This window comes from Pituophis catenifer, unplaced genomic scaffold (genome assembly GCF_029215685.1).
Source record: "Pituophis catenifer annectens isolate HBS135680 unplaced genomic scaffold, rPitCat1.0.hap2 SCAF_2, whole genome shotgun sequence".
Lineage (NCBI taxonomy): Eukaryota > Metazoa > Chordata > Lepidosauria > Squamata > Colubridae > Pituophis > Pituophis catenifer.
Window position 1 is genome coordinate 102,066,683 of NW_027256882.1, and position 25,914 is coordinate 102,092,596.

General features: G+C 40.9%; 1 protein-coding gene across 1 annotated transcript in view; it reads left to right on the forward strand.

Moving 5' to 3' along the window:
• The first annotated feature begins 14,436 nt into the window (after positions 1-14,436).
• The window catches only part of PITX1 (paired like homeodomain 1), a 41,286-nt gene continuing 29,808 nt past the window's right edge, over positions 14,437-25,914 (forward strand). The window contains exons 1-2 of the mRNA XM_070933902.1: positions 14,437-14,636; positions 17,488-17,543. Coding sequence (XP_070790003.1) covers positions 17,498-17,543 — 46 coding nt within the window. The 5' untranslated portion in view covers positions 14,437-14,636; positions 17,488-17,497. The remainder of the gene's footprint in view (positions 14,637-17,487; positions 17,544-25,914) is intronic.

Genomic DNA, 25,914 nt, shown 5'->3' on the forward strand with positions numbered 1-25,914 from the left:
GCCCTCTCTGATGATTTTGGATATATCTTGTTATCTAGAATCTGGATGGGGCAACTGCCACATAAAGTATGTAAAACAAAAATTATCAGGAAAACTAATTACATACAGAATTTATTACCCAAACAAAAGCTGTTTAATTAGATAATATGGCTACTTTACATCTCACTGAACGTAAGTGGTGAACCTAAATGAAGCTTTTCATCCAATCTATATAACAGAATCTCATTTCACGTTCCTGAAAAACTGTACTCAATATAGAGTAAGGTTACAGATTAAAGGAAAGACAGATATAAACACAACGCAACATCAAAATGCATATTGGTGGTCTCAATGCTATTTTTAAGAGTATGCCTTGAGTTCAGCGCAGGATCTGCATTGCTTTCAGTTCTGTAAAACAAGAATTTCAATAAAAAAAAAATTAAAAAAAAAACCAAAAAAGTAATTATGCTGTAATTGAAAGTTCAGCCATTTGCTGATGGAAAGGACTAGTTAATATTCATTAATCAATATGAATAATTCTTAGTAAGATTTTGACCAATTCCAACTGTTGAATACAATCAAAATGAGCCTTGTGGTTCATTTTGCAATGGCTTGTCTTCTAAGTCTCTAAATATATAACTTTAAAAAAAAAAAACAGCTTCAGGTCTGAGCTTATCTCTTCCTGATCTGACAAGAAAAGTAGAACATATACACAGAAGCCCTAAATGTTTTCATTGCTGGGATCACAGTTCAGAGCATTGGCGTACCTTACCTCCCAACATGCCTTCAGATCTTGAGAGAACTTAAACACATTTTAGCCTTTGTGATGTGGAGAAATACATGAAAAATGATGAATGTTTCTGACCTGCAGCTTTTATAGAGCTTTTGTGTAGAGTTCTCATATTGAGCAGTAATATTTCACTTATTGTATATCTTGGTCTTTGCAAGCTACTTAACCCCTACATCCTGAGTTCTCATTTTTACCTTCCCTGCTCTCCACCAGGAGTATAATTAATACTCTTTGAGGGAGATGGGAGGTTCAGAAATGTGAAAAATAAACAAACAAGCAAGCAGATAAAGTGCAAATATTAAAAGATCTATATTTTTGCTTTCTTTGCATTGCAATTTCGTCCAATCAAAAGCCACAGAAATGGAAAACAGATAAGATACATGAAAAATGATGAATGTTTCTGACCTGCAGCTTTTATAGAGCTTTTGTGTAGAGTTCTCATATTGAGCAGTAATATTTCACTAATATTTCACGATAGATAGATAGATCACTATCTTTCATTTCATTTGCAGGGCAGCTGGGAGATCCTTTGAAAGAATATGAGAATATATCTTTAGCACCATAACATTTTCAGGGAGAGAGGTGGGGGGAGAGAGAGGGATAACAGGATGAAAGCCAGTTTGATGCAGTGGTTAAAGGCACCAGGCTAGAAACCAGGAGACTGTGAATTCTAGTTCTGCCATAAGCAAGAAGCCAACTGGATGAATTTGGGCCATTCACTCTCACTCAATACTAGGAAAAAGAAGGCAATGGCAAACTAGTCATGAAAAATCTTACCAAGAAAATTGCAAGGACTAGTCTAGGCAGTTGCCAGGAGTCAACATTGACAAAAAGACACAAATAGATAGGTAGATCAATATAAAGTCATAAGGATAGGGATAAGAGAGGGAGAAAGAGAGGGAGATTCTGCTTTTCTTTCAATAATGCTTCAATTGAACAGTTCTGATGTTATCTGCTCTGTAGGTTGTACTCTGTGTCCCTCAGAATAGATCGCATTGTGACTTGTGAGACTATTCCTGCATGGAATTGAAGGAAGTACACCTGTAGTTAGCAATGTAGTAAGCAATATACATGTAATAAACAATACCCAATGGACTTCTAGGTCTCCCTGGTCTTTTAATGAACAGGTAATCAGGGGCTCTATATAATATTGCTTCAGTCTTCTAGAGAAATTCCTCTACATTGAGCTGTTTGTGGTTTATTTCTTACTTTCTCCTGATCCGTGCCTCACAACAAAACCAAAATAGCCCAAAAGACTTCAGGTAGCCCAAAAGAAAATAAAATTACTTGAAGTTCTAAATATCCTCTGAAAAGACTTGCATTTTCATATTTAAAAAATAGGCAATCCTGTCTTTTTTTTACCATTTCTAATCAGACACTGAAGCTATCCTTAAAGAACTGAATTCCCAGATGGCAATATTAATCTTGTGCAATCTTGCTACCTTGCTGACCTCAGAACTCTATATGCTGCAGGGAGTGCCTGAAAGCTACTCTAGCTGTGCACACCTAATGAAATAAGTTATCCATCTAGTTATCTTTGATAATGCTGACATTATGATTGTCTACACTTTAGGCATTTTTCAGTCAGACATAGAACAGCCATTGCCATCCATCCCTTAGTTATTAAAATTTCTATTTGCTGCTGGTTGGAAGTGCCTCATAAGATGAGATCAGATCTTCCTGGTGACTTTGAAAGGCTACAGACAAAAAACAGAAAACACCAATTGAGCTAAATCATTCACTCCGCTTTCGCCAAGCTTTCTTTCATATGTGTTGGACTACAAACCACATCAACCTCAGCCAGCATCTCCAAATTGGAGGGGACCAAGTTGGATAATAATGCTCTAACCCATCTATAAACGAGTCTAAAACTGAAATACATTGCTTGGCACTTTATGATGAATGACTTTTCCCAGGCATGATTTATATAAACAGACTTTTCATGAAATATAAGAACAGTGGTAATCTAAAGAAAACCTGAGTAATTCTCCTTCAGAAAAAAACATATCACAGTACAGAACCAAAAGGAAGAAATTCAGTCTGGGTCCTCCGTATAGTCAACCAGTTTAAAAATGCCCAACTAAAATAATAAATAAAAATACAATGTTTGCTTAATATGTCTTGGTTATTTTTATTTATGTTATTGTTTATTCATATTATTCATATATAAAAAGCTATGGTTTAATAGAATCATTTGCTGATTTTCATTTGCACATTTTTACATTTATGATTCATATTAATAAAAACATCCTGATGCATAGTATAATAAATTACCTCTACTTATAGCTATAGTAAACATTTGTCTAAACCACTGTGATAAATCTGCTTTTAGTTTTTTTCCACTTTTTTTGTTTTGCATAAAGATAACTATTTTTGGCTTCTGGCTGCCATGGCTACATTGGCCATTCTAACCATGGTCACTTTTTGAATGAAAATACACTGGGTTTGTTGGGGAGAAAAGTTACATTCTAAATTTGACACATTAAAAAGAATATGTATTAATGAAAATGGACAATGCAGCTCGAGGCTAAGTAGCTTCCAAAAAATCAACTATGTGCATTATAACTAAAGATAGGCATACAAAGCAGATACACCTTAATTCCTTTTCAGTTTGCTTGATATATTATGGCTGGAACATTTTCCTCTAAAATTCAGGATATGGATCTCTGCCAGAGAAGATAGGATTTAGATCTGATGGACCAGACATATTGTCTGTTTTGGTTTTTAATTAATGAAAGCTCCTATTATGTCCATTTGTTTACTTAAATATAAAGTAGAATAAACCTGAGTCTTTAAAGACAAACATTTAAATCAGTAGTTAATCCAGAAAAATACACATCTTAAATAGTTTTGGCAACTTGATCAGAGATGATGAAGAGTAACACAGTTCCTTCAGAACAATGTTTCTGATATTCACCAACTCATTACCCTAACCAATGCATCCAATAAATCTTTGCAGTGTATGCATCTTTATTGAAAGCACAAAGAATTTATAATGGGTGGAAGTTAAGCCAACAACACTAAGAATTCAGAATTTTAGCAGGGTGCTAAAACGTCCCTAATAAATTATACATATTCATGTGTGTGTATATATAAACAGTCATTTATGTATGCATAATATATAATAGCATGTATAAAGTGCATAGTCTGTAATTTTCTATGGCTATCATCTGCAGATAGTTTTTGAAAAAAACTATACCAGGGATAAAGGGCCATACTAATATAGGAACATACCCCAAGAAATACTGGGCAAGGCCAGGACAAAAATTTAATTTGATTTCATTTACATATCTATTTAATTAAAATTGTATAGAACTGCTGTGACTACTATTCAGTCATATATTTTAAAATTCTCTTCTCCTGCCTTGAAAGTTTCAATTTGATCACAGTTTTTGAAGATCTCTGAAGGCTTTACATAGAGTACTAGAATTTTACATTATATGCTGCTCTGTCTTAGGATAAAACTCCAAGTCTTGATCCAGTTAAAAACCCCATCCAAATGTCTGTATATGTATATAGAATTAGTAACCAAGACTAGATTACAAATCAAACATTTGTTGATTTGACCGCAACAGAGTAATATACCTGTCCTGTAGAAATTGGGGCATTCCATGATTACAAGTAACACTTTCTATTCAATCAAACTATGAGCTTAACTGTACTGTATCATAGAATAGTATGATAGATTTGGTGATTATTGTTGTTATTATTATATACACACATATCGTCACAATATTTTGATGAAATTACATAGACCCAGTCATGCAGTAAGCTGAGAAGATATTGAATCTTGAACCTGGGTCTCCTTATTCAAAGACTCAGAGACATTCATTCATAAATGTAGTAAAAGCAAAAGAGGCAGCTGCCTTTGGTCCCACTGGTTGGTGGACCTATATGATTCCCTTTTGCCATCAACTGCTTGTCCTATAGTTTCAACAAACATGATCATGCATGGTAAAGCTACCAAATCTGGTTGCAAACACTATTAGAAAACTGCAAAGAACTTCTGTATCTCTTTGCTGTCGTGCCTAGCGAACATCTGGATTTTTCCAGTGTAGTTATGATGCTAAATGGGATCCCAATAGGAGCCTTAGCAGAAGAACAGCACAGAAGGAATCCTGGTAGAGAACCAGGCACTGGGAAGATATAATACAACACTATTTCTCTTTGGACTTTTTCTATTGATTATTACAAAGTCTTCAGTTTCTCTCCTTTGCCAGGTAAACTTCATTGGTGAAATCATCCTCTTTCCTTCACAGCAAAACCAAGATTGAATTATACACGTAGAATCATACTTGTTTTCCATAACAGACAAAATACCGGTAAACTGAAATATAACTTATTTGGGCATAGAATAGTGTATGAATTAAATCATTGTGTTTTGAAAATCATAATTTAGAGTTTAGTATTGTGTAGACCTAGACAACTATGGTTAATTCAGTAAACCATAGTTTAATACAGTGCATAAAATTAATCAAAGGGTCCTGTTGCAAATGCACATAGGGATTATGGTCGCTACATTCCCAATTGAAGGAAAGAAGGACAGCTCTTCTGTGGTATTGCTATCAGTGTATTCATCACATATTCCAAGTCGGTAGAGCTTTGAAAAATGCCTATATATTTAAAATTCATGTGGTAATTATGGACATTTGGACTATTTTATAAATGATTTATTTAAAAAAATGCTGCAAGCAAAGTATTATGCTTTAGCATAAGCTACATTTACATTCCCATTCCTTGATCTTCATTTTTTTCCATTTTATCCCAACCAACAAAATATGTTAGACCATCCATTGACCTGCTTAATGTGTTAGCTCAAAATTTCTATTTCACAGCTTCTGAAGATTATGATTCTTATTCCCATGTCTCTATTGCCTCTATTGTCAGTCTCCAACGGGCTTAGAAATTGCTATATTCATTTCCCAGGGCCAGAAAGAGAAGAAAAGGTCTATTTAAGACAACTGTCAAGAACTGGAGATGGAAATTAATTTTGCTTTTTTAAAAAAAAAAGGATACCAAATTTACTGGTCTCTGTGTTTACGCAGATTTGCCTCATCCAAACTGCTGATTTATGTACTACTACCCATTTATTACCATCAGTTATCTCTGCAACATTTAAAACTAAACTGCAAATTTTATATCATTTGGAGAAAGTGCATGATTGGCATAAATAAATAATTCAACAATCTGCTTATCGCAAATAGATTTCAAAAGGAAGCTACAAACACAGTGCATTTGCAAGCAAAGCATCAATATCTTAGCATGCACCATTCAGCTGATTCTTATATAAAATCAAAGTTCTTTTATGAGCTGTTTTCAGGACAGCAATGGTGATACTTGTAATGGTATCAAATAGTTAACAGTTACTAAGTACAATCAAGTTTCATATAATGCTTAATAGCTGTTAAGAAAGTTTCTATCTCAACATTGCATGACATTTTATAGATAGATAGATCAATGTCTACGCTCCAGTTCTTTGGACAAAATGCTTAAATCCATAAAATCCTATCCTTCGTCTGAAAAGCAAAAGCACACAGAGATCTGTACGGTTATTTCCAAAATGACCCTTGGGATTGCTAGTGATAGAAAATTGTCTCACAACAGCAGCAGCAACAACTGCTCATTAGTATCCTGCACATTTCATGCTTTCCAAATCCTTCATGCATTTTATCCCAGGATTGCTGCTAGTTTCCTAAGTGCTACCTAACTATTTAGGAGGGCAAATAAAAGATGTTATAATAAATAGGTGGCTTCAGATGTGTTTCTAGAGACAAGATGCAAATTAACAAAGAAACAAATGCTAATCTTGCAGTAAAAGGCACATATTTTTCAATATTGTAGGTGCCCAAATAACTTAGGAATAATCATAAATGGTGCTCTGGACCTAGTACAAGAAAGAAAATATAGTCAATATATATGTGTATAGAAAATGCAGGGGAGAAACCTCCTCATATAGGGACTTTCTCTGCAAAAAATGCACAGGACATTTAGGATTTTGTTTAGAAAGCACAATTAACTTATTAGGATACAGCAGAGCTCAACAAAATTATGAAGAATGAATAGTTTAACCACAGCTCTATCAGAATCTTATAGATATGTTTAAAAGAACCAGCTTTCGACTTTCCAATTTGGAATTAGAAAAACTGTACATTTGTTTTAAAAGGAAAAAAAAACATCTTTAATTAATCAGCCACTTTTAAAAACAGCCATATTACATACTTATTAACTTCACCAAATTTTCTAGTTCAATTCAAGTGAATCTAAATATTGCATTCAACATTCACAGAAGCCCAGGTGTAAAAAGTTGTTGTTGACTGGGACCATAGTTTCTTGGGGCTTTCCTTTTGTTCTTTTTTAATATTGGAACTCTTCGTTTCTCGCCAGTCTTCTAGCCAACTCCGCAGATATCTTCTTAACATCTAAACAAAATTTCTAGCTAGAGCCTCTTGGGCTCACAGCTACCTTGAAATATGCTTGTTATCATCATCACAACCCCACTATCACAGTACTACAGTGCACTTTACTTAAGGACTGACTTCAAAATGGAACTTACTACAATCAATTCAGCAAAATAATATCTTTTCTTGTATTGCTCCATTTGTTACCTATGGTTCCACGTATAATTCAAAATGTTATCCATCACCTATAAAGCCCTTCACATCTTGGGTCCAATTATTTTCAAGACCATCTATTGCAGGTAGACTTTTCCTATCCTACACATTTGAGTAGAGAAAGAATGCTGCGTATTCCATCTCCCTGAAGTTCTCGGTGTGGGGATACAAGAAGTTTGTTTTTTGTGCCAATCTATCCTTACCAACGAGTCTATATCTTTCATCCCAGTTAAAGGATGATCCTCTCTCTGTTAACATTCAGTAGGGATATAAACATTAATTTGTTTTGCCAGGGTGTTGATCTGTAATTCATAGAGATATTACTATTGCCATGTATTACCAGTCAAATTTATCGTTTTGATTAGGGTAGCATAGAAATGGAGTAAATCAAATAAGTAACTATTTGCACACAAACAGTATTTTGTCTCCCCAGATGACTAAATAAATTAATTTAATTCTAGGTTATTTGGGGCCATAGTAGTGGTGGGTTGGCCCCGGTTCGCACCGGTTCTATAGAACTGGTAGTAAAACCGGCGGAAGGCTCCACCCACCGACTCCGTCATCAAAATGCTTCTGCGCATGCACAGAAGAGCACGTGCGCGGCCCCGTTGCGAACCGGTAGTAAAGATAAGTAGAACCCACCCTGGGCAGTAGGTAAAGGATGCTCAAGGAAGAAATGCAGTCCAAGTCTAAATTGTACATATCACTTATATTTGAGTTCAAATAGCACATGCCTTAATCTCTTAATTAATAGAAACCTGGTTTCATGCAGATGTTGCTATACTACTTTAAAATTCCTTCTTAGAGTCGTAGAGTACCAGAAACTGGGAATAATTTTAAAGTCCCGTCTCTGACTAATGAGGATCTTCTCAGTATTCCATTCATTTACATTTTCTTCCCTTTTTCAATATTATTTGTAAATTTCCCTTTGCAACCATAATAGTAGGATTTATTTTCTTAACAGCAAAGATCTCATTAGTAAAAGAAAAAAATAAAATAATGTTTTGAATGCTGAGTTAATAACTGCTCCCAGATTTACATCATGTAACAGCAGAATAGAAAATGTTTTTGGAAAGAGATTTGGTTTTGTGTGAAATGATAGAGCGTGTGCACTATATGCTAAAAATCCATATCAGGTAGCAAAATCAGATTTGCTACCTGATATGTAAGCATTCCCAGTTAAAAGAATCAGTAAGCAACAGATGGGGAGGAATTCCCCCTTCAGTGAACATGGATTACCAATCAGAATAAACAATACAGAATAAATCAGCAGCCATCAGTGGCACATAGGCTACATGTGCTCCCAACTCTTTTTTATTATCACTCAAAGCTCGTCAAGATCATATTCCCAAACTTTTCAGAAGGTTTAACAGGTCTGTTTCAGTAAGCATCCTTTACCACAACTATCTCCCAAAAAGTCTCCAAACCAAAGTATGATTACCATTGGAGGGGAAGGAGAGAATAGTTCCTTGTCTTATTAGTAATTTTTCATCATTGCAATATTTGTGTTGCTTTAGTATGAGGACCAATGTATTTCAGTTGCTTCACTTACATTCCTATATCAAGCATATCTATCCTGAGCATGAAATCTAACTTTAAAATAAGCAGATCCCAAGATGGAATCTTTAGAATGTGAACACAGGAATGTTGCTGTTTAAATGATTATTCAGTTGCAGCTTTCTCTTAACTGTGGCACTAAGCCACCATGCACTCTCCATTTGGAAATGTACCTTAACTACCGATTATTAAGCCAGCTTTCCCTAGAGCTAATTTACAAAATTTCCCAGTGCACAGTAATTGAGAAAAGGAAAAATTCCACTGGAGCCATTAAAGGTCCTGGGGGCTGGAGTTAAGGATTACGTTGCTCATTATGGACAAGAAGAACAAGAAAAAAAGGATTACTAAATACAAGAGAATTCCCTGGTGTGTGGGCTAGAAACCTTACTATCAAGCCCTCATTGTATCATCATACAAAATACGTATGTGTCATTTTTTTTAAAATCATTTCAGTGACTGCATCACAAAGTCAAATCAGATGCACAGTATGTAAAAGAGCGATATTTATTCATTTGTGAAATGCAGCAAGGAGAGACCTTTGTAAGATTCTTTGTGGCTGGGCATGTGTGATTAATCTGCTAGTAAATAATTATCTGGTATACAGAAGTTACAGATGCTTCCTGTTAAGTAATAAAAATACAAGCTTTCCAAAAAATATGACATCACATTCTCTAGAGTAATGTTTCTCAGCTTCAGCAACTTTATCACCACTCTAGAGCATGGATGTCCAGAGTTCAGGCTTACTTTATTTTTATTAAAATTCCAAAATCCACAATCCATCGCCTGCTGCAAAGTACATGTGCTTAGAATTAAAATATTCTGAAGCCAAGGTTTGTTTTGAGTACCATGATTGAATGGGATTCATATTCGTTGCAGACCAAAAAAAAATCTTACTTCAAGCTTAATTTCAGAGATCTAGCTTCAAGTGAAATTATTGCTGCTGTTCCAGACATCTCTTTTCTTCTCCATCCTTGTATTAAGGAATGCACAGAAAACCTATAGTAGGTCATGGCAGGCCTTGTATATGTTGGGGGGGGGATTATTTTCACCTAAAGTTATCTAACAAACAAATAACCAACAACCCAAAGCAGAAAATGAGTATCAATTTCAACTAGATGGACAAAGCATATAGATGAGCTACATTTAATGCACCTCAATCCTAAACATATTTTAGTTAAAGGCACAGTCAAATTCATATCTGTGTGTCTCCTGTATAATGGTCCTTGAATGGCTTAGTCTTTCTTGTTCCACTCTGAACCCAAGACATTACCAAGAAGTACCAAATTTTGTTAACTATAAAAACTGTTTGCTGCTTATCTTTCCTGGATGTTTTTCTTCTGGCACCCCTTCTTTCCCACCAAGTTCCTGGGATCCCAGACCGCATTAAGAATAATCCTCCTTTGCTTCTCTGTAGATGTTTGTGTGTGATAGTTTGTACAAGGAAGGAGAAAGGAAGCAATATATTTTTAAAAACCTTCTAATAACCTGTTATTAGACACTGATGTACATGCAATCATCTTTTGCTCTCTTTAATTTCACAGCCCCTTTGAAACAGCTGCTCCATTGCAACTTGCACATCTAACTGAAAAGGAAATACATCACTAGCTGTCTGCCTTAAACTAGTAGAAAGTATTTATGAGCTGTTTTTAGTGACCTTCATACAGCCCTGATACGCTGGGTAGTTTCTTGTGCCAAAATTTCTCAGACAAGGTTATGTTAACCCAAATCAACCTCATTCCTTCAGTCACATTTGAAAGCCTGAGCAGCCCAAATTAATACTAACATTAATATCATCAATCCATTTAACAATTGATTAATGCACTCTATATGAATTCCATCTACTTCTTACTTCTGGAACAAATGGTAGGCTATAATTGTCTGAATTAGCCTCTTTAATCCATTCCATATTAGATACCTACATTTTATTTTACATGCAGGGAATCTGGAAAATTCTAATTTCATTATGAATCCCTCAATAAATATGAGAGTTTTTTTGTAAACATTAGTGTGTATATTCAGTTCCAGGGGGAAACTTCCTGATATTTGTAAATGCTTGGTGATCAGAAACCATAATTAAATAGGGAAATGTGTTGATCATTTCTGAAACTGTGATCAATCTTAAAATTAATATATTTTTTAATCTGAGCATATCTGAGCACACACTTCTTATTGATGCCTATAGTTAAATGGGTTACACCCTTTTCCTGAATCCATCCATTCTTAATGGCAGGGGCCACCCAAAAATCATACTCATTTTATCTTCCATATTATGCAGGACAATGTTAAACTTATCGAGAAATGCAATGGAAGCTCATATAATGCTTCAGTGACAAAAGGAACAAATTTAGGTCATTTTGGAGATTACACAGTGGAACTGTATCTAAAAACTTAATCAAATAGAATAGAATAGAATAACAAAAGTAGGTATAGATGTTTGTTGATTTCTGTTATTCTAAGCTTTGGAAAATGACCAAAAATGAGAAATCACTTCAAAATACCAAACAACTTGCTATCTAGCATGCCATAGTAGATTCAAACATGCTGTTTTTCCCTATGCATGCTTCTAAAATACACACTAATCTCATATTCTGGCAGATTGCAGCTTGTTTTTTTAAAGTATTAAGCAGATTTCAATAGTTAATTAATTTTATAGTACTATATCATTACATATATTCTACACTAACTAAAAGTCAAATGGTGTAACTATATGACTGTTTACTTTCCATTGCCATTATAAACAATATTTCTATTAATTGTGACCATATGGATGTATTACTTTTCTCAGATAATCTTACAGTATTCTTTAATCAAATTGCATTCAATGAGAATTTTCAAATTCAGTTATAGAGATGTATGTCTGGTGTGTTTCTTGGATAGATGTACAGAGCAAGTTCAATAAACTGTAGCTCCATGTGAATGAGTACAAGACAGTAATCTTACGTTCTTGGGTTTATAATAATTTATATCCTGAACCTTACTGTTCTGAATACAGTTCAGCATGAGATTAGGCTCACTTTAACCAATTTGAGAAAGCTGGTTATATGATAGATTCTGGCAATTATGAGTATATGTGATTTTTCTCATTTCAGTCTGTTTTATTCCCAAATATCGGTGCGGTCCTCTTTTATTTAACCTATGATAGCTTTGTTATTTATTTCAATGGATCTAGATTACCCCGGTGTGGGATGAACAGGATGCCAGCTCCTATATTTAAAAAATGCTGTATAGACAAAATCAATCTAAACCCATAATATCCATTACTGGAACTGATCTTTCTAGAATCTCTTACATATAGTATATTCTATTTTTCTACAATCTCTTTCATATATTATACTTCCAGTTGTACACATACATTATTTCCTGAATTATTCTCTGAAATTCATAAAAAATGAATTCCTTGAATTAGATCATCTGCTCAAATTTGAAATTCGCTGCACATTTTAGCTTAGCAGGTTGTGTCAACCCAGCTTTTATCTTTGTAGATTATCCTGTTGGACTGTTACTGAACTGATATGACAAAATGTGGGGTGGATACAAGTAATTTTTAATTCCATTATTTACAAACGCGTAGTTTAATCTGTAATACAATTTGGCAACCAGTTTCAGTTTTCAATGGATTTATCTTAGTATAAAATGGATTTACTTCCTAACAAATACGTAATGGGCAAGCTGGTCCGGTTCTTGCTCCAGGTCCTTTAGATTACATCTCCCATAAGCCTCACAAACATTATCGATGACTTGGGACTCTGCAAAGTGTAATCTAAGACATCTGGGTGGCATCAGGTCGCCTAGCAATTTCATGGACGTGTTGCAAATGAGTGCAAATGAATTTTAAAAAGGGCTCAGATTCAATATTATAACATGTGGGTCTTTGTTCTCATATTCATGCTAAATTCAGGTTTTCTTTAAACTGAAACTGCCTTTGTACAACAGGCCTCACCCCCTCCGCCTGACACACACACCACTCCCCGCCACGCCAAGCCAAGCCAGGCATTAACCCAGGCCTTCTCCCAGCTTTGCAGAATCAACCCTTCCCCAGCCCTTTCAGTCTCAGTTCACACTCCCCCTTCTTATCGCGAGATCAAGCGACGTGATTTAACTACAAAGTACTCTTATTGTATGGGACGCCGATTCCGTTCAGCCCCACTTGTCACCGCGAAAGGGTGGGTTGGTTCGTGGGGCAGGCCGGACTAGAAAGGGAACTTCCTTTCACCTCGCCAAAGTGCTGTAAAATAATACAGCTTGGCCAAAAGAAGTGGCCGACCGGGCGAAGGAGAGCAGGGAAGGGATTTGGAATGGGCAAACTGTGCCCGGTGAACCCAGGAAAAAGGACCCGCTTAGGAGTTTATTTTATTTTAAGTAGACTCGAGCACTAATCGTATCGGTGCGGAGCCAAAGCAAGGTTAGCAGGAGAGGCTCCGAGCCCGTCAAGGCAGGCAGGCAGGCAGGCAAGCCAGCCAGCCCTTTTCTCCTCTCCCCGGACCCCCACTCGTTGGCCGGCCACTTAGGCTTCCTTCCGCGGAGGGTTCCCGCCTCCTGTCATTGAGCGCTTTAGCAAAAGGTCTCGCTAACTTGAAGAAAAAGGAGGAGGAGGAGGATTAGGCCTAGCGAGGGAAAGGCATCCCCGCCTGCAAATCCCCAGGCAAAGAGCTTGTTATCCGCTGCCCGGGTGAGGCTCTCCATAATCATCATTCCCCCAGCAAGCAAAGAGGGGGTGGGGGAATGTTAATAGGTCTGTCACTAGCAATAGGGAGCAGGGAACGAGCCGGCGATTGTGGCAGGGCGAGGGAGGCGAAGGGGAGGGAAAAGGGGGCAATTTAAACGCGCCGAGAGGGAAGGAAACGAAGGCAGCCAATTTGTAGAACCTGCGCCTCGTCAGGGCCGCTCGGGGCCTCCACGTTTGGTTTCTGATTGGGAAGCGTGGGGGGGGGGGGGAATACAAGAAAGCCGTCGGACAGGGACGGGGGAGGAGGCGGCCCAGGGCCGGGGTCAGGATAACAACCGGGAAGGAGGAAGGGAGTGGGGGTGCGCTGGTCAAAGGAAGGCCGCCGCTGGATGGACGGGCAATTCTCCTTGGCTGTAAAGAGAGAAGGAAATCCTCCCAGGCGAGGTCTCGGTTGATGCCTTCTGCATCGGGAACCGGCACGCCTCATCGCTGGGGTCGAGACATCCCGGAAACCAGGTCCCTCCGGCCTCGGAAGGCGATCTCCGGTAACGGGGCGGGAGGCCAGGCGGAAGAAGGGCGGCGGGGGCAGCTAGGTGCGGCGGGATCAATCAAAGGGGGCCAGGCTTTCCCCAGCACCATCACCACCCCCGAACGCCCAAATCTCGGTGCGTCTCTGGCTCGCCCGCGCTCTCTCCCCCTCGACAGCGTTTACCACCCTGCTTGACGTCAGAAGAAACTTCGTGAAGATCTCCCGGAGAAAAAGCCTAAAGCCCCCTGCTCGGGCAGCGCGTACCTGACTGGTGGGCTCTCGGACAGGAGCAGGCGGGGCCAGGCGCTGCAGGGCCACGAGGGAGCGAAAGGGAAGGGCCTCCCGAGCGCCCACCCGGCCGCCCTTCTCACGCAGGGCTCCGTCAGCGGAGTCTACATGGGACCCCGGGAGTAGTGCCCAGAGCGCTCTGAGCGGAAGCGACCCAATCTTTTCTTGGCTGGGAATAAATACCGTCAGCGAACGAGAAGATATCGAGACACCCCGGTAAGCGCTTCTCGGGCGAGGCGGGCGCAAGGGACGGACTGGAGGGAGAACTGCGGGATTCCGCCGCAGCCTCCGGGGAACTTGGATTTCTCCGTTAGTTTTTTGGGGATATTGGGAACAGTTCTCCTTTGCCCCCACGCCCCGCCCGATCCCAGTCCTTGTATCCCCTCCCTATTTAAGCTCCCTCTCCTAACCCCACTGACTTATGGGGTGCGGAGACTTGGGGGGGGGGAGTGTTGTCCTCTGGTCTTGTCTTCCTGTCATACTTCAAAAGGTATGAACTAGTCCGCGACCAAGAGAAATTCTCCTTTAACTCCTCCGAGCGGATTTGCTCAGCGCCCCGTCTAGTCGCGCCAGAGCTTTGCAATCTCCTCCCCGGTGAGGGAAGCTACCGATCGGCTGGGTAACCCGGTCCGCACTCCGCTCCCTTCCCTCTGCCTCAGCACTTTTCCCCTCACTCCCAAGTCGTCGTCCCCTCGGCTTCCCTAATTGCAGCCTGGGTTTAGCCTTGAAGTTGCAAGTCCTTGACATCTTTATACCTTGGGTAAATTCTCAAAGGTTCCTGCGCTTCGTCAAAGCTGACAAATATACCCGAAAAAATATAATTCCAAGGGGGTTACCTCATTTTGCATAAGGCAAAGTCTGAAATCAAACCAGAACGCCTTTGGCTTAGGGGAGACTCTCGGTGGGACTGTCTAGCGTCAAGGTTGTGAAGAACAATTTTATTCCCTGCTGCTCCCGCTGGATCAGCGTGACAAGGAGCACGCTGGGACGTCGCTAATAAACGTTATATTTTTATGGAATTCGGTTTTCTTTTATGGCAACAGCTACTTGATCTTGGAGTATGGGATTATGTATATTTCTATCACACATTCGAGTATTTTGCAGTGGAAAAAGACTAATTTAATGTAATATTTCACAGGTGTGTTTTTCTAGAGGTTATGAGAATCCAAACGATTTTCTTGCAAACAGCCATTTTTTTTCTGCCAGATTTCGATAATTTGCCCAACGTGGATTTTTATAAGCCAAGTAAAACATAATATGTATTAACCCCAAATGGAAATAAAGAAATTTCAATCCTTGCAAAGACAATTTTAATAAAGAGAAATTAATCTTAACAGGAAACATTTTAATTTAAAGAAATACAAAGGCTCAGGCAAACGTAAAAGTTAATTAAAAGTATTTATTTATATGGAGGAAATCAAACTTTCCTTATTTAAATTAAAAGTCTAAACAGAAATTATGGTAGTAATAAGAGCAGAAATAAGTTGATTGAAGAATTCAGAGTTGGACAGAAATTGCTGTCATGTTAAAATACTGTTCCTTATAATAGAAATTCCTCGTTAGTTTGGCTTTTTGGATTCTACATATAGTTTAAGACAGAATACTTAGATTTAAGCAGATTTAGATTTAAATCATTCTTCTTTAACTTAAAATATACACATGTTGATAGTACATCTTGGCATTATTTCAATGGATCCGTATTTGTTTGTTTAGGAATACAGTTTTACTTGGAAGTAAATCCCATTTCTATCAAGGGTACTTGCTTTTTAACAAACATATGTTTCAAATTGGAGTGCCAATCCCACAATCAGTTTAAATCCAAACACAACTCTGACTTAAATGGACTGTGGATTTAAAATACTTCTTTCCTTGAAATAAAACAAGTACACAAGCAATTATTGTAGCCAATCAACAATTGACATGTTTCTTTGGAATATGACAGTTTGCTCCCCACCCCACTCCCCAAAGCTGTATATCTCAATATGTGCCTTTCTGTGACACAGTTTTCAATCTGTTCATGTTGATCTAAAAATATCACATAACCTGACAATGTATGATATTAAACTTTATACTAGAAGAACGGGAATACTTTCCTATCAATGCACTGAGACATATAATGTTTCCAATATTAGTTGTAAGGTAAACTGGAATCTGCTGTTATAATATTAGCTTTTTCTGCCAACAGCCTGCCGTTGGCATTATATAATATTTAGGGTTTTTTTAGTTTCAATTGTTCACTTTTGCTTTATTTTCTATTTCCTGACTATCGCCTAGTTCAGAATTACTCCACTAGGTTCCCGTAGTCTGCAAGCTTTCTGGAAATCTGTTCCTACTCCCGTTCCATTAATACTCCATTAGGTAATAATCCTGGGGAAAATTCAAGAATTTTCTACTCTTTGGGACCTAAGGTTGACAAATAATTGAAAGTGAGAATTCCCACTGTTCGTTGTAGGTAGCATTGATATAATTCTCAGAACATACCCCTTTGGAATAAAGTGAGCATATTTGCTTGTGCCCCTGGGGGATTTCCGTGTGACAGAGATTTAAAAGGAGTTGCTGGTAAGAGACTTGCCACAGCCATTTTAAAACAGGATATTGGCCTCCCATTTCACTAGCAGCACTGGCTCTCCCTACCAGATAAATCCTGGCCAGAACCCTTCCAGGTCCCCTTGTCTTCCGCCAAATCGAACTGAACCTGATAGACATCAGAGGGACAACTGAGCCGGTTTTTGTTTAGGACAGCTGGACCGGCTCCCTCATAGCTGAATTAGGATGGTTGGATCACGCTATGAATCTCAAGTGAGCAAATGGCCTAAGAAGGACTTAAATTCAGCAATAAAAATGGAGAGTGTTTCTCCCTCCCCCACATCTTAAAATTTACTTTATTGAATGTTGGCCTTTCCGGGGTATTTCAGTTAAAAAGGGATGTCCGAGACAAAGAAGGGTGCTCCGGTTTTTTTTTTTTAAATGGCTTTTTTTTGGGGGGGGGGGCGTTTATATTATTATTTCTGGCAAAGCAAACCCTATAAAATAGTTATTTAATCACGGTGTGTTTTGTTGTTCACAGAGTTTGTGCTATGGAGCTCGGTCGGTCCAAAAGTATCCCTCCCTATACGGATTTAGGTAAGATGGGGTATTTTCGCAGTTGGGCGGAGTGGGGCAAAAAGGGGTTTCGAAGTGTGAGATCCGCGATTCCTTTCGTGTCCTGATAAAGCCCGACAAAGCTCAGACGTGATTCAAATTCGTCGCTTATATTTGCTTCCAGTCTCCCGATTCCACAGGCTCGGTGTCAGCGGCTGAGTGCCCCGGCTCCTGCTCCTGCTCCTCCCCACCCATCCCACTCCCCAGTCCTTAGCGAGTGATTACCTATATTAAGATCAAGCGGTTTTTACGACCACGGAAACGAGCGGTGCAGAAGCAACTCATGTTTTTGTCACGGTTTTGGCTCTTCGGGGCTGTTTGGCTCTTCCGTGTCTGAAGGCACCCAGAGCCAAGTGACGCACCGGGTCTGATGACCCAGGTCAGGCGATCTGAAAAGGGCTCATTTATCTCAAGGGGAACGCGTGTTAGCTGGTACCTATCGGTGGTGCCACCCGGTTTGCAGTGCCTTCCGGGGTGGGTGACTCTTCCTGGGATTGTCGGGGCTTGAAGTTTCCAGTGTTTCCCGCCTCGAAGGGCAAAATCCGGCGAAGTCCCGAATCAGATCGAACTGCCTGATCTAGATTTGTGTTTGTGCTTGTTTTCGTTGAAATGATTGTTTTTCTTTGAGGCCACGTTTTTACTCGGAGGTCCTACAGCTGAAGTTTGGGGAAAATGTCTATCATTGACCTTGATGAGTTTTTATCTCATTTTCTCCCCATCAGAAACTTGTTTTCTCCGCTTCTTTTCATTTAACGTCTTAGGTTTTCCTCCTCCCCACAAAATTGAGCCGGTTCCCCGACGAAGCTTCATTAATTATCTGCTTGGGGCAGGAAATACGCCGGCTGTCCCAAGCCTCGAATTTACTCTGAGCAGTGGGCATTATTAGAAGACTTCAGCTATTCGGGGAAATGTCCCGTTAAGAGAGAATTTCTTCCCCACTCCCATCCAACTCCAAATATGCCAGCAATTAAGAGGCTGCTCGAATTAATCATGTATAAGGAGGATGGTTGGGAGGTGGGGGGGAGAAAGCGTGGAGATGGTGGAGGGGATGCAGAGATAGACCCAAAGGGGAAATATAATCTCTGGAGGTCCTGTCGCCTTTCTTTTCAGCCTGGGAAAGGGCCCTGACGGAAAGGAAAAGCTGGCTCTTCGGCCTTTGATTACACTGGATCAGAGAGAGACTGTTAATTCAACACATACCCCGCACGCCCACAAAAGCGCTCCAAGTTCAGAGATGCCCCGAGTAACCTGAGCAGCCCGCTTAACAAACTCTCTGCCCCCTTTTCTCCATGCATGCAATTAATCTAAAAGGCATGTTCCCCGTGGGGGAAAGCCAGGAATTCTCCAGGGCTCCCGATCCTGCTGTCCTTCTTCCCCACTCTCCCGAGAGGTTTTTCTGCCTCTCCTTCCCACCCCTTCCCTCCAGAAGCCCTTCTTCTCCTCTGCAGACCGAGAATACTGGCTCAGCCAAGGACCGCTGTTGCCTGTGGAGCCGAGGCAAGAACTACGTGGGGTTCGATTTCATTTGCATGGAATTCACATTAAACGTGGTTCACGTGATTACTTTCTCATGTATGCAATTATTTCTTCCTTCGGCTCCATTACAGATCGCGTGGTCCCAAGTCTGGGAGGTCCCTGGAAGCCATGCCCAAAATAAACCAATGAAGCTGGTCTGGGCAAGCGGGTTGGCTGCTGTGGCCCTAAGGCTGTGTTTCTCCTTGAAGACTATTTGGTTGGTGTCTTTTAGTGAGGCCCTTGGCTCCATGGAATCGGACTCCGCAACAGGAGCAAGTCTAGACCCAAAAGGCTAGCCTCGTAATCCAGAGCTGAGTTTTTAAGCAGGTTATAACTAAATTCGGAAGGATTTGATGCCAACAAGCTTTGCCACAAGCTTTGTCAATTGGTATCCTCCACGGAGGGTTTGATCTTATTTTCCACTGAATGAAAAGGTGGCATTTGCTTTCCTTCTGATAACAATTCTTCATTGACTGCATTTCCATGTCAGCAATTTATAGCATCACCCTGCCATTGTTCTGGCAATGCGTCACTGACGCCTTCTGCTTAATACTACTTCCATCTTAGCTAGATGTCCCATTAAAAAAAAGGGGGGGGGGTTTCCAGGTTTGTAGTGTTAATCCTATTTGACATCATTTCCAAATTGTCCAAGATGGAAGTGGAAGGCTACCATGACTAGCCTGTTTGCCCATATTTAAATATTGGACTTTTTTTGAGGCAACCTCTAGTCAGCAGATGATTTTACCAAATCAGCCTATGGCACCCCGATATCTCTCTCTATACAAGCTGCTACCGCCTTCTAGATGTTTTGAGCTTCGACTCCTCTCATGCTCAGCCAACATAGCTGATGGGCACGATAGGAACTAATGCCCATCCCAAGAACTCCCAAGTTCGTACACGCAGTTGTTCTTCCGCATTTTAGACCGGATTCAGGAATATTTTCCAATTCACCTAGGTAATTTCAGGAACTGATTAGCTACGCTTCCTGTTGCTAAGTCTCCCTGGGACAAGACCATCCCTTAGATGTTTTCTCAGCTTCTCTTTGTTTTCTGTCTTTAAAAAAAAAACACGAATGAGCGATCCAGGCCTTTGTGGATCTCTTCCCCCAAACTTTTCGGTTTGGCTCCAAACCTGCCACCCTCCTTCAGGTTTCAGAAAGGAAGGTTGGGGTTTTTTTTGTTTGTTTGTTTTTGTTTGTTTGTTTGTTTTTTCCCAGCGGAGCGCTCTAGAAATGGTCTGCAGCGACGGGCCCGGGCCTTAGGCTGTTCATAGTTGCTTAGTCTCACGGCAGAAACTGACTGCTGTAAAGGTAAAGGTGTCGCTAGTTGCCTTCTTTGGGGCGCTTTTCTGTTTGTTTGCTTGCTTGTTTATTTATTTAGGGACTTCCTGGTCTAACCAGGTGGTCCCTATCCAAGTGCGGGCTAGGGCCGCCTCGGCTGAGTGGCTGAGATCACCAAGAGCTCTCTGGCTTCAAGTGAAGGAGGATCAGCGCAGCCGGCCGTTTGTCCTTCGAAAATAAGCTTTGGGGTGTATTTTGTCTCTGTCCAAAAAAAAAAAAAAAAACACTTAAACTTCCCAATTCTTAGCCCTTGCTGTTTCTTACCTTTCCCCCAGATTTTGTTCGGGGCTGCCAGTGTATTATTCAAAATCTCTTTCTCCCCGCTCCCCCCCTCCCCGTCCCTTCGGAGCAGACCTACATGCTTGGGGGTTGCTCCTCTTTCCAGTCACGCTGCCTCGGGACTTCCCCCCGCTTTCCTTGATATTCCTGCAGGAGGGAAGGGGGGAAGTTCCCAGCTTGTGGTACAGAGTGGGAGTGGGGGGGGGGCGCGAAGGTCTCCAGACCCGGCCGAAAGCGGGAAGATAGGAAGGTGCTCCTTTAGGCCCATTTTGTTCTTTCATCGTCGTTGATCTGACCCTCTTCGTCTAGCAATGGCACCTGGACCGCCGAGTCGGCCAGACAGAGGATGCCCTTTTTCCCTCCCCCCCCTGCCTCCGGGAGCGCGCCCTCTAAAAGGCAGGGGTTTCCAAGCAGGGCCGCGGCTTCGCCGGAGGAGTTGAACTCCTGGCCGGGAAAAAGGGCCACCCATCCGCCAGTGAGATCCAGAGTCTTGGCGCTCCCACAAGAAGCCCGGCACTGAGGCGGATCCCCGCGATAGCCCCCCCCCGCTCTCTCTCTCTCTCTTTCTTTTTCTCTCTCTCTCTCTCTTTTTTTTCTCTCTCTCTCTCTCTTTCCCCGGGTGATTTTGCCCAGCCGTCGTGAGCAAGCTCTACAGCGGGCATGGTGGACCGTGCAAGCAGCTGAGAGGAAGCCAGGCCAAACTCAAGTTAAAAAGGAGCCCTGGCTCCGAAATCACCACCGCTGCTTTTCTGGCAAGTGGCTTCGACGGAGAGCCGCCAAAGGGGATCACTTTCAGGTCGGCCGCCCTGGGCCTCGGAAAGCTCTTCCGCTTGGCTCTTCCCACCACTCCTGAAGGGAAAATGCTCTCGAAAAGGCCTGGCTGCCTGCCCTGACGGCGATCGCTTGGACGGGACCCCCCCCCCCTCCATCTCCCGCCGTCTAGCAGGCCAAGAGCCTCGGGGCGGGGCGGTCAGCTTTCAGCCGCCTTGGGAGGAACTGGGCTCCGAGCGCCACGGCCCACCCGCGCCGAGCGGGCTGCCTGCCCTAAAGAGCCACGCCGCGAAAACGCGTTTAGCCTGCCTGTTCCTTCGGGGGAGCTTTCTCCCGTCTAATCCCACCGAAAGGCTTCATTTTGCAAATCTACTTCCCGGGCCCCGGAGAGAATAAGAAAGAGTGGGAGTAGTTAAGGTGGCAGCTTGAAGGGAGGAGGGGGCGATTTCCCTTTGTGCCCTGCTGGACGCTCCACAGAGGTGGTTCACTTTTGCCCCCCGCGCGCGGAGTGGCGACTTGGCTCTTAGTTCAATGGCGCGAGGTGGATTCTTTGCTTTATTTTCACGGGGCTGCCTTAAATTTCAGGGGCCTGTTTTGAGTTTTGAGTGTGCGCGAGGGTGTTCAAACTACAGATGCCACCATGCCTTTAATCAATTTCATTATAGCGCGGCCTAGCTATCAAAGTAAAGGTGGGTGGGTGGAGTTTACAATATTAGTTTAGTGTGTTGTATGTGTTCTGCCAATACTGCAGAAAGCGCACAAACTCGCGCGTTATGAGAGGCTACATATTATAATATAAGCGTGCAGGTGTGGATACTGTACATAATGGAAGCAAGGGTGGTTTTGCAGAAGGTATGGAGAGGAATTGGGATTGGAGAGGAACTGGTTTTAGCTATGTTTCCTTTTTCTAACCCTTTAATTAGTCTGGTTTTTATTTTGGTTTTTTGGGTTTTTTTACTCCAAAGGTTGCTTATCCCAAAGGAATAGTGCGGTGGGCATGTATGTAAATGCTATATGCAGAACTCTAAACAGAATGTGAATAACTCAGTAAAGCAATGAATTCACATTCCATGTCTTTAACCCAGCTGGAATTTGATAGATTTAAATATCAATAGTGTGATTGAACAGGAGGTTGCCAGTGCCCTGTGAAATGTGTGTGTAGTGTGTGTGCCCATTGTGAGACTATATATATATATATTGTGTGTGTTTGTGTATGTATATACCTATGTATGTGTATGCAAGCAGCTAAGAAATCTACAAAAATTAGCAATGTGCAGTATTATAAGATTCCTGAGGATAAACATGGATACTATAGAAAGGTTTCTCACTTTCCCCAGAGATTAAGACAATGAGTTATTACATGTGGCTATATAAAATAGACATGAAAATCGATGTTATGGCCCTAAAATCTAGGGGGAAAGACATTAGGAATGACCTCAATAAATCCATTGCTAATGAAAGAAGTGCAACACAATCCTAAACAAACTTACAAGGAAGCAGACCCCCCCCTCCTCTTGCATTCAAGAGGACCTATGTCTGAATAGACATTTGTCTATCCATCCTAGGATACATATCAACCTCTCCCACTAAAGAAAAGGAATGTGGCAGTAGATCAGTCCCAACTTTTACATGTAGGTGTAAAATCTGATGTTTTTTTGTTCAAGACCTTGTAAAATATTTTACTCTGATATCAAAAGCCATGTTTGGAGGTCTTTTACTGTGGAAAAATAGATCTCAATTACAACTGGAGCTACTATCTAAGAACATTCAGAAAGAATGCCAATTTAATGTAAAGGCCATTAAATTTGGGGAGGGTAAGGCCTATTAATTTTGAATATAAGGCCATGGTCAGAAGATTTTCTCTCTTCTTTTTCTTGAATTTCCACTGCTAAGACCTTGGTAGTAAGAAGATAGTTGGTGCAGGGCCCATTTTAATTACAGACTTGCTCATTTGTTTTGCTGGCGGAATGTTGTGGAAGGCGGCTTCTATTGACAACATTGAACAACCAACAGACATCTTCTACAACATGGTGTGCTCCAGCTGTTTGGAACTACCGCAAACATTTTCCCAGCAAGCAAGGCTATGATGTTATATTCCCAGCAGATATCATTTTGGGAGAAGCTAAATTAAAGTTTCAGAAAATCTCTGAAGGGTGAAGAGCTTTTGCATGTAGGTTTTGTCAGTTCTTGGGTATTTTTCCCTTTTACTGCATTTTCCTTCTCTCCCCAGCCTCCACCTTCTTAGCTGCACCCTTGAAGAAAGTATTGTGCATTCATTAAGCCAATGACTTGTCCCATTGCGGATTTTTAGATAGAACTTATCTTTTCTCCACAAGATAGAAAATAGCCATTGTTCTTTCCTTCTTGTCTGCAAGAGGCTGATGGGCACATCGTCATTCTATGACCGCACAGGGATTCATTGTCCTCTGATAAAATAGTTACATATTTCCCATAGAAATCCCGGTGTCACTTTGTGTTGGCAAAAGGCACACAATGGAGTCCAGCTCAGGAGCCTGACATAGAAGGGGGGAGCAAACCTTCCTTCCATGATAAGAAGTCAAAGCCCTTTCTCGTAGCTTCTTGGATGCCCTTTACTCTCTAGGCCAACCTTCTTTAAACTGGCGCCTTTCAGTTATCTTGGATTACAACTCCCATAGTCCCGCCAATAAGTGATTATGCTGGCTGGGATATAGGAGGGAATTGCAGGCTTCCACATCTCAAGGACACCAGGTTGGGAAAAACCATTATCCAAATGGAAGAAGGAGAAGACCATTTCCGTTCAGCTGGTCTCCAGGGCAGCTGTGTTCCTCCAGCACAAAATAGCACTTGGCAAAGTTGCAGTTGAGGGCATTTATTTATTTTTAGACTCTTTCACTTGGGTGGAATAAAACCTGTAAGTTCCCTCCAAGCCAGATCAATTTCGTTATCAACTTGGGTACTGGTATATCTGCATGACAGCATTCCTTCGGTGACTGGCCTACTGGCCCTTGCAATGGAGCCTCCTCTATCCAGGGGTCTCCAACCTTGGCAACTTTAAGCCTGGCAGATTTCAACTCCCAGAATTCCCCAGCCAGCAAAGCTGAAGAGTTAAAGTCGGCCAGGCTTAAAGTCGCCAAGGTTGGAGAGCCCTGCTCTATCCCATCGGCTTAAGACTTTATCTTCTAGAGACCAAGCCACCATGTGAACATTGGGGAAAAAAACATAGAATGGCTTACTAAATTCCTTTAAAAAGAGCATAACATATGAAGCAATAAAGAAGCAACCATCTCAGAAGAGAGTCCACCACCTTTTTGTTTTGTTTTTTTTTAATTAGCAGTTCATTATAAACAGGCTTGTCTTCGGCATTTGTTAGGAAGTGGCATCATTAACAAATGAACAATTGTCTATAATTTATCGATGAAATACGAGCTTCTGTAACATTAATAAAGCTGTACAAAATCAGCCCAGGCAGGGAGTCTAGTGGTGCCCTACCAGGGAAATGAGTTGCGTAGGATGGTCATCTTCTTATAAAGATGCAGCTACAGATAAAACGCAAGGATAAAACGTATTGGCAACAACCCTGCTGTTTTTAAGCCATTTGCTCCCAGACTCCCACAACTGGTATGCATGTGTGAAAGATAGATAGACACATTGCATCAGAGTTGTTCTTTTTTCCTTTTTTTTCTAACTGACTGATACTAGATAAAGTTAGATTTGCAACCGCACATTCATCTCTTCTGTATTTGTGGGGAACAGATGGTTTTTATCTGGATCACTCTGTTTGAGTGCTCATCCAGGCCCATTTTTGTTCCCATGGAATAGTAGACATTTCAGATTGGCTTGCCATATTTTAACCTCGCTTCCTGAAGGGAGGGGGGAGAAAATCTGATCGATTGCTAATGGTACGTGGTAGAAGTTCAGTAAAACTTTTACCAGGTACAGACTGGTTTAGTTGTTGTTATTTTTAATGGCAAGGTTTCCTTTTCCAAAGTTCAAAATTGCCCAACTCATGCATTTACATTTAAAAGTTTGTGGTTTTTCCTCTGTTCACTAGTAATCAATTAATGCAAATGTTCTGTCGATTTTAAGCATCCGTTAGGGTTTAATTGAATGTAATAATTAAGTTAGTTAATTTACTTTAAACTCAGATTTCAGTTTGAGCTGCCATCTATAAAGGATCCACTATTGGATCTTTGTAAATTACCCTTATTTTATAGATTATAGAATATTTATACTGTATCATATTATTTGAGAAATGACATAGATATATCATAATATATCTAGCTATCTTCGAGACCGCCTACTGCCACCGACGACCTCCCACCGACCAGTGCGCTCCCAGAGAGAGGGCCTCCTCGGGGTGCCATCAGCCAAACAATGCAGGCTGGTGACCCCCAGGGGGAGGGCCTTCTCTGTGGGGGCACCCACCCTCTGGAATCAGTTGCCCCCTGAGATAAGGAGAATCCATGA